General features: G+C 41.0%; 1 protein-coding gene across 2 annotated transcripts in view; it reads right to left on the bottom strand.

Moving 5' to 3' along the window:
- The window catches only part of LOC131218881 (serine carboxypeptidase-like 18), a 45,351-nt gene extending 35,192 nt beyond the window's left edge, over positions 1-10,159 (bottom strand). Inside the window, exons 1-2 of one of the 2 annotated variants that reach the window (XM_058213746.1) lie at positions 9,971-10,159; positions 9,537-9,682 (exon numbers count right to left, since the gene is read on the bottom strand). In XM_058213746.1, coding sequence (XP_058069729.1) covers positions 9,537-9,682; positions 9,971-10,113 — 289 coding nt within the window. In that variant the 5' untranslated portion in view covers positions 10,114-10,159. The remainder of the gene's footprint in view (positions 1-9,536; positions 9,683-9,970) is intronic. The other variant, XM_058213747.1, reaches the window with a different exon arrangement.
- Positions 10,160-14,139: the final 3,980 nt, after the last annotated feature.

Here is a 14,139-nt window from a genome sequence, read left to right on the forward strand (position 1 = left end):
TGCACTGATTTCCCTTAATGGGATAATCATAGTTGGATAAGGGACAAGCTCCTCTCCAATCTGTCGATCATCTAGAGCGCATGCCTTAGAGGCCATACCACAAACACCTAATAGGCAGTTTTGAGAAGTCCTGTTTGATCTTGATTTTGTAAAGGTTTTGTCAACCTAGTCTCTGGTAGACTCTGTGTTCCTTGACAGGCGGTGTTGTTGCTACCATCCCTTAAGAGACACCCGATTGCACTGCTATGTTTTCAAGGACTCTGAAACTGGAAATGATCTCCCAGCCACTATCAATTCTCGCACCTTATATATATCCATGCCTGGTGTAAGAATCACACGCACCCAAGAAAACATTTGGAAGATCCCTAGTCTTACAACATTGTTGATTTTCATGAAATTTGAATCGAACCAGGAATGGGTTGGGATATTAAATAGGCAGATCCAAACTCCACCATAGCCTAAAACTGAGTTCGGAGACCAAGTTTCTACTCATGTTAATCCCATGGCCTGGTGGAGGATCACATCTGAGGTGAAGGCACTCATCTCCTCTCTCGATTGGAAGACCAACAAGAATCTGTCAGGAGCACGTCTCGTGAAATCTATATATGTGGCTATGAACTTAGAGGCTCGCACCGCATCTATGAGCTGCAGGATGGAGATTGATCGATTAGACAAAGTTCCAACTAGTGCCATGCTCAAGGATTTTCTTTTGAAGGTCACTGTTATTTCATCCGCCATGGTTGTGATGTAGTCCCATTTCGCTCCCTGACTGGATGCTCCTCGAGCATTGAAGGTCCCCAGGTTGGGTTTTATATTAAGGGGAGGTGGTTCCCATCCCTGACTATCTCCAAGAACATCTTTTTTCCCTCGAGGGCCGTGTACGGAGGAGGGGTCTGTGAGAATCTTCATGTCAAAAAAGATGTCTTAAATCTGGATTTCTTCGACTAGCCTTGAGGAAGTTCAGCTTGAAGTCTAGCAACAATGAATTTGGAATTTCTGAGTTCCTCGACTAGTCGAGGGTCCAAGTTCCTCAACTAGTCGAGGGACAGGATCGACCAGTCAAAGGGATCCTTCGACCAGTTAAAGCCCAGGCTCAACTAGTTGAGGGTTACACAGATTGTGCGCGGACTGCATAAATTTGAGGCGGTTTCTAGGGATGTATGTAAGTGGGAGTTCCCCATCTATAAATAAGAGTCCCCAATATTATTCTAAGATATGCTAAAGTATTCTAAAGGTATTCCAACGGTTCCTAAAAGGGTTCTAGGGTTTGCAAAGGGTGTAGCAAGGGTGAGATTCGAGGTTGTTCGAATCGGGTAAGTCCTCTCTCTTTGTAATTTCTGTTTTCAGAGTGAAGATCTATCGCTTTGTGTGGTGGTTTTTTCCCGAAAGGGTTTTCCGCGTTAAATCTTTGTGTTCTCTTGTATTTTCTTGGTGCTCTTGGATTGTTATCCTAGATCCATATCTATGTGATTCTGCAGCCCAATCCCCAACAAGTGGTATTAGAGATTTCATTGAGGCACAAATCTGGATCAACAGGATTAGCATTAATGGGAAATGCCAAGTTTAATATTGAGAAGTACTCAGGCAAAAATAATTTTAAGTTATGGAAGATGAAGATGATTAGTCTATTAACCAAGCAACGCAAAGCTAAGGCTCTTGAGGAGCGGAAATCGACTATGAAAGATGAAGAATGAGATACTCTTGATAGTAATGCTTTAGCCTCCATCCGTTTATATCTCACAGATAAGGTTCCCTATAATGTTTTAAGGGAGAAAACTGCGGATAGTTTATGGGCGAAGTTAGAGGATATCTATGTGAAAAAATTCTCTGAAAATCGCCTACACTTGAAGTTACAGTGATATAACTTCAAGATGGCAGAGGGTGGAGATCTAGAGGCCCACATCAACAACTTTAACAAATTGGTTTACAAACTGCTAGATATGAAGGAAGTGATCAAAGATGAGGAACAAGCATGTATGTTGTTGAATTCTCTTCCGGCATCATATGAGTCATTTAAGGATATGATGTGCACCGTAAATAAAATCCTAAGTGTCAACACCGTTATCTCAGCCCTTCAAGGGAAGGCCATGAGAAAGCTAAATGACAACATGGAGACATCCTCCGATGCACTGATTACAAGGGGCAGGAATTTTGAGCAAGGTATAGGATCTTCAAGGTTAAGACCTAAGTCCATGGGCAAAGGCAAAGGTAAGTTAAAGTGCTGGAATGATGGGATGGAAGGACACATGAAAAATGATTGTACAAATCTTAAATCTAAGAGAGAATAATCTGAGGCTTCATATAAGGAGGCCAACGCCGCTACGTCTGATGAAAGAATGAGTAGATGCGAAGCTAATGTCTTATCTGTGTCTACGATCAGAAACTTATACGATTATCGTAGGGACAAGTGGATTCTAGACACAAGGGGCATCTTTTCACATGACTCTTCATCGGAGTTGGTTCGCCAGCTACAGAGAGTGAGATGGTGGACAGATGTTTATGGGCAATGACATTACCTGTAATGTTGTAACTGTTGATACGGTGTGCATCAAGATGTTTGATGGGACAGAGTGTACCCTAACTGAGGTGAGGCATGTTCTCGACATAAAGAAGAGTCTCATTTCTCTCGATGCACTTAAGGTTATAGGGTGAATTTTCACGAGTATTGATGGTGCCCTTAAAGTATTTAAGGGGACACGTGTAATTGCAAAAGCGCAATGACTCGGTAACATTTATATGTTGATCGGGAGCACTTCAACAGGTGGAGTTGCAACAGTTGTAGCGAATTCCACCTTTGCACATGTGTGTCATACTGGGCATGGCCACATGAGTGGGCAGGGCATGAAGGTTGAGACCCGTGAACAAAGATACAAAGAAGGTGGAGCAGCCACGTGTGAGAAAAATCATACAGCATAATCACAGGATATCGGCGAGGTACATGGATGAATATCGCATATGCTCTCGTTACAGATGAGGGGGATCCGTCTACTATTCAGATGGCTCTAGGTAAGCCTAGTGCTGAGAAATGGAAGGTGACTATGAACGATGTGATAGACTCATTGTACCAGATAAACACGTGAGAGCTGGTTGAGCTTCCAATGGGTCGGAAAGCGATTGGATGCAAGTGGATCTTCAAAAGGATACAACATAGATACGGAGCGAGGCTGGTAGAAAATGGTCATACTTAGAGAGAAGGGATCAACTTCTCAGAGATATTCATATCGGTGGTATAGCAGGTGTCTATTAGATTCGTATTGACGTTGGTTGCCCAATGCGATCTCGAGCTAGAATGGATGGATGAGGAGACTGTACTCTGCATGGGAATGTGGAAGAACTGTTCTTCATGAAGTAACCAGAGCGGTTCGAAGTTTAAAGGGGCAGAGAACAAGGTTTGAAGGAGGTCAATGCACGACCTGTCACCTAGGCAGTGATATAAAATTTGATTCATTCATGGTGAGTCAAAAATTTTCTAGGAGTGAATACGATCACTGTGTCTATTGCAAGACACTAAGTGATGGCACGGTCATCATCCTAGAATTGTATGTTGATGACATGTAAATCGCCAATCATGACATATTTGAAATCACTGTACTGAAGACTCGGTTAAGTAGGACATTCGAGATGGAGGATATAGGGGCTGAAAAGAGGGTTCTTGACATTGATATTCATAGAGACTAGAAGAGGAGTAGGCTTTGGTTATCTCAGGAAGAATACCTTGAGTAGGTATTGATCAAGTATGCGATGGACCAGGAGAAGTTAGTGAGTGTTCCCTACATGGCTCAAGCTTTTCTTAGGACAATGTCCCAAAACAGATGAGGAAAACTAGGATATGTCTCGTGAGCCTTATTCGAATATGGTTGGCAGTACATGCCATGGTCTGTATTATACCAGTTATTTCACAGGCAATCGTGTTGTGAGCAAATACTCTGACAAGCAACATTGGGAGGTAGTGAGATAGTTACTTCGATACATTTCAAGGTATATAAGACTACGTCTTAACTTTTAAGAAGACAATGACAAAGTTGGTAGGGTATGTGAATTTAGACTACGCTGACAGTGTAGATTCCAGAAAGTCGACTTCAGATTACACGTTTGTATTAACGGGTGGAGCAATTAGTTGATGTTGAATCTTCAGTTTGTGGTGGCTCTTTCCATAATCGAAGCAGAATTATCCGACAGGTGCTTGAGGAATGAGGCGTAACTCTGGAAAAGATTCACACCAGCATGAATCCGGCAGACATGCTCACCAAAGTCGTTCTTATAGAAAAGTTCAAAGTTCTATGCAACTTCTCTGGGCTTAGCGATGGTGTAAAAATGAGGACGGAGTGTGCATGAGTATCATTGATTGAAGTTATGATGTGATGTAGAGATAAGAGAAGAGGTCAAGAAGCTACTTGTTTAAAGATTGAAGACATTGTGAAGATTGTTGTCAAAAAAATGTCTTAAATATGTATTTCCTCGACTAGCCCTGAGGAAGTTCGGCTCGAAGTCCAGCAACAAGGAATCTAGAATTTCTGAGTTCCTCGACCAGTCGAGGGATAGGCTCGACCAGTCGAAGAGGTCCTTCGACCAGTCAAAGCCCAGGCTCGACTAGTCGAGGGCTACGCAGGTTGTGCGCCGATTCTGCGCAGACTGCGTAAATTTGAGGGGGTTTCTAGGGATGTGCGTAAGTGGGAGTTCCTCATCTATAAATAAGAGTCCCTAGGGCCATTCTAAGATATGCTAAGGCATTCTAAAGGTATTTCAAGGATTCCTAAAAAGGTTCTAGGGTTTACGAAGGGTGTAACAAGGGTGAAATTTGAGGTTGTTCGAATCAGGTAAGTTCTCTCTCTCTTTGTAATTTTTGTTTTCATAGTGAAGATCTATTCCTTTATACCGTGGGTTTTTTTTCCCAAAAGGATTTTTCACGTTAAATCTGTGTTTGCTTGGTACTCTTGGATTGCTATCCTAGATCCATATCTGTGTGATTCTGCGGCCCAATCTCCAATAGATCTTCCTTAGGAAATGGAGCTGCCATCCTCGGATTTGCAACCTCTACCTTCACCAGCCTGCCATTGATTCTCTTCCCGTTTAGGACCCCTATAGCCGCGTTCGCCCCGTCTTCGTACTGGAAGCGCACAAATGTGGATCCTTTCAGTCGCTGGGAAGCAGAATGAAGGGGAATGAAGGCGTCCAAGATCTCCCCGTATCGACCGAATATACCTCGCAGATTTGATTCGTTGCAGTCGTAGGAGAGATTACTCACGAACAGGTTGAAACCCTAGGGTGAGGGTTCCTTCAAATTTGATTCCCGAAGTCTGTCTCTGCTTCTCTCCTGATTTGGGCCGTGGTCAAAGGATCGATCGCCGTCTCTGCTTCATGCCCTCTGCCCACTCCCGAGTTGCCGCTTCGAATTTCCTTATCTTTGCTTGGAAAAAAGAAAGGATTATAATTACCATCCATTGGAATGCATGTGATCATTCCCCATGGATAACAATCTTCTGCAAAAACCGTCTAATCCCTCCATGAGCCTTTCGATAGCAAAAGCTTAATTCCATCCAAAACTCACGTGGGCCACACCACAGGGGCAATGGAGAGTAGAAGACAACCGTACATGACAAAATCGGATTTATAAGCTAGTTGCATGAGAGATCTGCTGCACACTAACTAGGGTGCTCTGTCTTATGTGACAAATGTCATTCAAGCATGCCAATCTATACCATACAGATCATGGGTACTGATGTAAATGGAAGATGGTCCAGAGGAGGCAGTGATTGGGCGGAACCTAACATCACATTTGGTAGCCACCAAATGGACGGGTATAAAGGAAAGTGTACATGTGTAATTTCATCCGGCAGATTTGGAAGGTATCGATGCCTGTCAGGTTTCTTTTCCGCTTCGTCCCAGAACGGTCCAAAACATTCAGAACACGTGGACAGTGGATGAGTGGCACCATTGCGCTGGTGTGGGAAGCGGATTTCCTGCCAAAGCCTTTCACATTAACTTCATGCGATGCGATGCTCGGTGGGGCCATCGTGATATTTTTGAGAAATTCACGCTGTCCATCCGCTTTTACATATAATTTTAAGACACAAACAAAATTAGGTTGATCCAAAACTCAAGCGGCTGGACGAGTGGAAAACTGAGAAAAGAGTTGTCTACTATTGAAATATTCCTGGGCTCAACCTTGATGTTTTTATGCCATCTGAACCATCTCATACAAAACTTTTGTAGCCATACAAACGTTTCAATAATGGTCACTGAATCCCCAATGTTTCTTCTAATATGGTGGCCTTGAGTTTTACATCTTCGCAATTTTTGGTCTCTGATCTTAAAATGATCTGAAAAAAAAGGATGGACAGAGTAAATTTCTCAAACCCATTACTGTGGCCCCTCATTAGGGCATTATCTAAAAAATGAAGCAGATCAAATTAACAGTGGACCATACCATAAGAAACAGTGATATTTGACTGTCCTACTGCTAAAAACCTCATATATCGCAACTTAATGTCTTTGTAGTATTTACTTATCATTTTTTAAAAAATAAAAAATAAAAAAAATAAAAAAATCATTAAGGAGAAGCCGAACACTTTAAAGCATGAACATTTTCGGACAGGCCTACCAATGAAATAGAGAGGGCCCACCTATCATAAGACAGAAACAAACAATTGCCTAGGCCAACTCTACCAAGGAACATCAGTCCTCGAATGGGTGTGGGGAGATCCCAATGACCAGAAGAGCTTGTCTCGTTGACCGTTGCTCCCCAATCCGCAGTATTTATTTACCATCCAATCGGTGGATAAGGTCACATAAGCGTAGATGAAGGGAATAAACAAATATTGGCTTGATCCAAAAACTTTTGTGGCCCATTAATGGTCAATCACTAATGTTTCTTATGGTATAATCCAACTGAATAATCTGATCTGCTTCATTTTTAGAGTAATTCTGCGAAATGATTTAGAAAAAGAAAAAAAGAAAAAAAAAAGAAGAGATGAGCAGTGTGGATACATAATACATGCATCAAGGTGGGCCCCAAAGTAGCCTCATTGATGCGGGGGGTCTCACCTGATCCGCTCTCGTCCGAAATCCAAATCCAAGGAAGTAGATTGCGTGGTGCGCCCCACACCACCGAGCTGAATGGTGTGTTGAAGTCACCTTGACGTGTGTATATCCACACCACCAATCCATTTGGATGTATCATTTCAAGGCATGCTTCTGAAAAGAGGCATATCAAAGCTCAAGTTGGCCTCACTAAAAAATGCAGTGGGCGCGTGATTCCAACAGTTGGAACATTCATAGGGCCCACCATGACTTTTATTTTCCATCCAACCAGTTCATAAGGTCACGTAAATCATGATTAGGGGGAACAAAAGAACATTATATTTATCTAAAAACCACAGAAGGTTGCAATGGTAAACGTCCAATCCCCACTGCTTTTCACAGTGTGGTCCACTTGCACTCTGCATTTGTTTTTTTTTTTTTTTTTTTCGATTCAATCCTTAAAACGATCTTGCCAAATGGGTGGACGGTTTAGATATAACACATACATAATGGTGGGCCACAGAACTTGGTGAAATCAACACACCACCGAAGTCAGGGGTGTCTGGTACCTAATCTGCTACTACTGGGTTTTCTTCGGAAGCGGATTGGCTGGTGTCAGCTATATAGCAGCTGTATTGATGTCAGCAAGTTCTGTGGGTATGATTGGTATGTGTTATATCCAAACCGTCCATCCATTTGACGAGTTCTTCTTAAGGCTTGGTACTAAAAATAAGACAGATGTAATTATCAAGTGGACCACACTGCAAAAAGCAGTGGGGGAGTGAATGTCTACCATTGAAACCCTTTTTGGGGTCACAAAAGTTTTGGATCAATATGAAATTTGTGTTTCCTCTTCCTTCATATCTTTGTGACCTTATGAACAGATTGGATGGAAAATAAACATTATGGTGGGCTTACAAATTTTTTAAGGTGAAAATCTTTATCCCCGCTGCTATTTATGGTGTGGTCCATATGCCCTTTGGATATGATTCTGTTTTTAGATAATGCTATAAAATGATCTCTAAAAATAGATGAGCGGTGTAGATATAATAAATACATCACTGTGGGGCCCATAAAACTTTGATCTCCTTTGAACCGTTCGTACAACTGGGAGCCCGAGGAGCGACAGTGCTCGTCTGGTACACCAGCCATTCCCCTTCCGTTTTCTTCTCTGCAATTCCAATCTCTGAAATATTTTTTTAATCGTAATTTCCTTTATTTTATTGTTTTAAAGGCAACGGTAAATTAACCACTGGATCGATCACTCGCACATAATACGATCTCTCTGTCATCTCATCAAACGAAGGACTTTCCAATAGCAATTTTCTTGCCAGCATCTAAAAATCAAGTGATACTCAACAAAAGAAATCTCCAAAGTTTCTAAGCCCAAAAGATCTAGTATCTTTCTATCCCTTGTACTTACATTGGAATCAGACATTTCAAGAGCAGGCTTCTATTTTGTCACCTATTTCGTTTCCTCTAGTTCCATTTTAATTCCGCTTAAATTAAAGTATTAAAACTACAATTTTATGATTTTTTTTCTATTTTTTTTTCATGTATCAACTTTAAAGGAAAAAAAATAAAATAAATCAAGTCAAAGCTCTCAACATCAGATTTTTTATGGGATTCTTAGGTATCTCCATAAATTTGTAAATTCTATTATTCTTTTTTATTTGGTAGAGTTCTTTGCTCCTCATTAATCCACCTATCCATGAATTGATCTATATCATCTTTTTCATCGATATATGAATCAACCAAAGTTCAAGCTTCCAATATGAGATTTTAAAAATGGTTTTTCTTTTTTCACCTAATGAATTAATTTATGATTCTTCCAAAGTCAGATCATGTAAGGCTGCCTCCAAGAAGGAGACGCCCCTTGCATATAGCGAAAAAAGGGGTTTGCCGATAGGGGGTATCTTCTCCTTGGGGAAGGGGAAAAGGAGGGGCGTTCCTTTCTAGGGTTTGTTATAGCCACATTCAGTGCCTTTCCATCCACCAGCTTCCCATTGAGCACTCTCATGGCAGCGTAAGCGTCTGCCGCATACAGGAAACGGACGAAAGCGAATCCTCAAGGTCGTAGAAGCCTCCCTGCAAATGGGGTGTAGACACCGGTAATTTTCCCATATTTTCCGAATATCCTGCCTAGATCCTCAGCTGTAGTGTCGAAGGAGATGTTCCCGACGAAGAGGGAGAACCCCGTGGACGGTCTCGCCTCTTGCATCAAGCGATCTCAGTTAGGATTTGTGCGATGGAGATTGGCTCCCTGTACCATCTAATTAATGAATGAAATGCTGACATCTGACTCAATGTAGTGTGGCCAGCATCATGAGTAGGTTTATCCATGTTTGGTCCTGGTGATTTTCATGGTATGGCCTAACATTTCATGGATCATGGCAAAAAAAAAAAAACAAAGAGAGGGAAGAAGAAGAAAAAGAAGAAGAAGAAGAAGAAGAAGAAAACATTGTATGTTAAATTTCCCATACAACTAATCTATGTGAATGCCTCTCTCAACTTACCTATTTCAAAGGCAAGACCACTCCATGCAGAGCAGCCAGGGCCGCCTGTGAGCCACACAACAAGAGGGTCCTCTTTTGGGTTCTTCTCAGACTCCACAAAGTAGTAAAACAGCTGGTCTCCATCCAACTCTCCTACACCGACATACCTACAATAGATCAGGACCATAGAATTAGTAGAGCAAGAGCTGGATTATTGCATACCCAAAAATTGCACCAAGTGGAAGGTCACGATAATCCAATCCATTTCCCATTTTCAGACTGTCGAGAAAAACTTAGATCAGCAGCTCAGAAAGAATTTTATTGATCTAACGGTTAGAAGCAGGTAAATGCTGCAAATTTCACAGATTTGACCATTTATAATAATGTGGCCCATATGTGAGTCTTGAATGGAAATAATCAGATGCCAAGTGTAAGAGATCAGATTTACAACTTACCCGGTTTCCAGATGGAAGGGTAGAGGGCCAGGAAAACCAGGTAGAGATCGAACCGTTGATTGAGAGACCACAAGCCATGAATAATGGGAAGAAAGCACAATGATTAGACAAACGAGGATTGCATGCGACCTTACTCTGGTCATTTTGCACCTACACTATGCAACTGGACTTCAGATGGGAAGAACTTATATAACTATCCACCCAAGGACATGGATAGTATTTTATACCAATGGGGCCATGGTCAAGTGATCTAAACCGTTGATCTGAAGTAACCTACGGTGGACCCTGATCCGTTGATCTAAACCGTTCATCTACAGTGCATCTACCATCTTCTTAACCATCTATTTAACGTCCACATTTTGAAATGTCAAGATTAAACTATCGTGACTTTCATAGGCATGATAAATCAGTAGAAACGTTCGACAGACCTTTGAACAATTTGCAGATATCATGCGGTATTATTGCTGATGAACGGAAGCGGATTGGCTGGTGCTCCGAGTTGTATGAACGGTTCAAAGGAGATCAAAGCTACATGGCTCCACAGTAATGTATTTATTATATCTACAGTGTTCATATATTTCTAGAGATCATTCCAAAGCATCATCCAAAAAATGGATCATATCCAAAGATCATCTAGGCCACACAACAAATAGGAGCAGAGATAATGATTTTCACCGTTAAAAAATTCATAGGGCCCACCATAACATTTAATTTCCATCCAATCTGTTCATAAGGTCATAAAGGCCTGAATGGAGAGGAACAACAAATTTCATATTGATCCAAAACTTCTGTGACCCTGAAAAAGGTTTCAATGGTATATGTTCAATCCTCCATTGCTTTTTGTAGTATGGTCCATTTGATAGTTAGATCGTGTCTTATTTTTTGTCTCAAGCCTTAAGACAAGCTCGCCAAATAGATGAACGGTTTAAATATAATTCATACCTCATGACCAGAGACACAGAACTTATTATGTCAATCCAGCAGCTATACAGCCGGTGTGAGGTACACCAGCCAATCCGCTTCCTGATGAACCACTCAACAATTTTCAGATATCATCGTTTTTGCTGATGAAGTTGACAACCTAAAAACGCAAAAACATAATAATCAAACAGAAAGACACATTGTATTGATACTCTGGCGGAGCAGGGTATGATTGTGCCTGCTCATAAACACCGTAAGATTTGCATATATATACTTCAATCCAATACCTCCAAATCATTTTCGTAATGTTAGATGGACCACCATTAATTCGATAAATAATTCTATATTTGTACTGGTAGAAATTCATTAATTGAAATTGGACCGTTCGTTATTTTCATTTAAGTATATCCTTGGACAGGATAGGACAAATAGAATCTTTCAATCAATTTATTTCTGTATGATGGTCCATTGATTATTTCATCGATTATTTTTAGCGCTGTTTTAACAGTTTGGATCAAGGTATTGAATGTCACCTGTACAGTTAGCTGTGGTTTACGATTCTTTCATGTGACGGAGCGATAAAAGATAGCTGGGTGAGGATTATCTACGTTGAAGCCACACAGGAAAATTCAGTGATGTGGTTATCATTGTTCCATGTCATTGTCATGCGCGCGGATTAGGTACTACCTCCACTCGTTTGGAGCTCGAGATAGGCAGAGGCTCCATGGGCAACTGAGGGGCCTAAATGATGTATGAACTTTATCCACACGGTCTATACATTTTTTCATATTATTTTAAAATATTCTACGAAAAAAAGGAAAGATAACACTCTCAAATGGGCCACGGGGTGGGTATTAAATTCAAATCATTGAAAAAATCTCAGGAGCCACCGAAGTTTTGGATCAAGATGATATTTGTTTTTTTTTTGCTTCATCCAGGTATGGATGACCATATAAAGGGGTTAGATGGAAAATAAACGATACATTGGACCCTAAGAAGGTTTCAATGGTGGACGTCATTGGAACCGCTGCTTCCTATGGTGTGGTCCACTTGAACCTTGAATCTGACTTATTTTTTGTCAAATAATCTAGAATGATATAAAAACATGGATGAACAATGTAGATAGAAGTAATACATCACAATGGCCCCTCAGTGGCCCTCAGGGCCTCTACCTGTCCCAATCTCTACACAGGCAGGGGTAGTACCTAATCCACACCCATTGCCGATGACTCTCAATGGAAGCGGACTGCGCAGTGAGTAACTCACTACGCTTAGGGCCCGTTTGGCAGTGAGGCCGGTTTGGCAGTGAGTAACTCACTATGCTTAGGGCCTGTTTGGCCGGACCGATCCCACAGTATTAGGTGGGAAGGGACTGTTCCCTGTTACCATCGGATAAGCTTAATTCCCTTTTTTGTTTGTAACACGGTTTGAAAGGAAATACCCACCATCATTTGAAACTATTGACAATAACACACTTCTTATATCTAAACCGTTCATTTGTTTTGTACCCTGATTTATAGCATACCGAGTTAACTCTGTGAGGTCTACCCTGATTTATGTATTTTATCCCTCCTCATCCATTTTTACAAGATAATATTAGATTAGGACCATAGAATTAGTAGACCAAGAGCTGGATCATTGCATACCCAAAAATTGCACCAAGTGGAAGGCCACGCTAATCCAATCCATTTCCCATTTTCAAACGGTCGAGAAAAACTTAGATAAGCAGCTCAGAAAGAATTTTATTGATCTAACGGTTAGAAGCAGGTAAATGCTGCAAATTTCATGGATTTGACCATTTATAATGTGGCCCACACGTGAATCTTGAATGGAAATAATCAGATGCCAAGTGTAAGAGATCAGATTTACAACTTACCCGGTTTCCATATGAAGGAGAGAGGGCCAGGAAAACCAGGTAGAGATCGAACCGTTGATCGAGAGACCACAAGCCATGAACAATGGGAAGGAAGAACAATGATTAGACAAACGAGGATTGCATGCAACCTTACTCTGGTCATTTTGCACCTACACTACGCAACTGGACTTAAGATGGGAAGAACTTAACCCAAGGACATGGATAGTCTTTTATACAAATGGGGCCATGGTCAAGTGATCTAAACCGTTGATCTGAAGTAACCTACGATGGGGATCCGTTGATCTAAACCGTTCATCTACAGTGCAGCTACTATCTTCTTAACCATCTATTTAACATCCACATTTTGAAAGGTCAGGATTAAACTATCGTGACTTTCTTGGGCATGATAAATCAGTAGAAACATTCGACCGACCTTTGAACAATTTGCAGATATCACGTGGTATTATTGCTGATGAACGGAAGCGGATTGGCTGGTGCTTTAGGCTCGTGTCGTGCAAAGACAAGCACAAACGCTCCTCGAGCTTGGAGTTGTACGAACGGTTCAAAGGAGATTATATCTACCCCGTTCATATATTTCTAGAGATCATTCCAAAGCATCATCCAAAAAATGAATCATATATATCCAAAGATCATCTAGGCCACACCACAAATAGGAGCGGAGATAATGATTTTCACCATTCAAAAAATTCATAGGGCCCACCATAATGTTTAATTTCCATCCAATCTGTTCATAAGGTCACAAAGACCTGAATGAATGAAGAGGAATAACAAATTTCATATTGATCCAAAACTTCTATGACCCCAAAAAAGGTTTCAATGGTATATGTTTAATCCTCCATTACTTTTTGCCGTATGTCCATTTGACGGTTAGATCTGTCTTCTTTTTTTTTTTGTCTCAAGCCTTAAGATGAACTCGCCAAATGGATGAACGGTTTGGATATAATTCATACCTCATGATCAGACACACCGAACTTAATATGCCAATCCAGAAGCTATACAGCCGGTGTGAGGTAGCCCAGTCAATTCGGTTCCTGACGAACCACTCAGCAATTTTCGGATATCATCGTTTTTACTGAAAAAATTGACAACTTGGAAAGGCAAAAACATAATAATTGAATAGAAAGACACATTGTATAGATACTCTGGTGGAGCAGGGGTATGATTGTGCCTGCTCATAAACACCATAAAATTTGCATATATACACTTCAATCCAATGCCTCCAAATCATTGTCGTAATGTTAGATGGACCACCATTAATTTGATAAGTAATTCTATATTTGTACTGATAGAAATTCACTAATTGAAATTGGACCGTTCGTTATTTCCATTTAAGTATCCTTGGACACGATAGGACAAATAGAATCTTTCAATC

The sequence above is a fragment of the Magnolia sinica genome, chromosome 11 (assembly GCF_029962835.1).
Source record: "Magnolia sinica isolate HGM2019 chromosome 11, MsV1, whole genome shotgun sequence".
Taxonomy (NCBI): domain Eukaryota; kingdom Viridiplantae; phylum Streptophyta; class Magnoliopsida; order Magnoliales; family Magnoliaceae; genus Magnolia; species Magnolia sinica.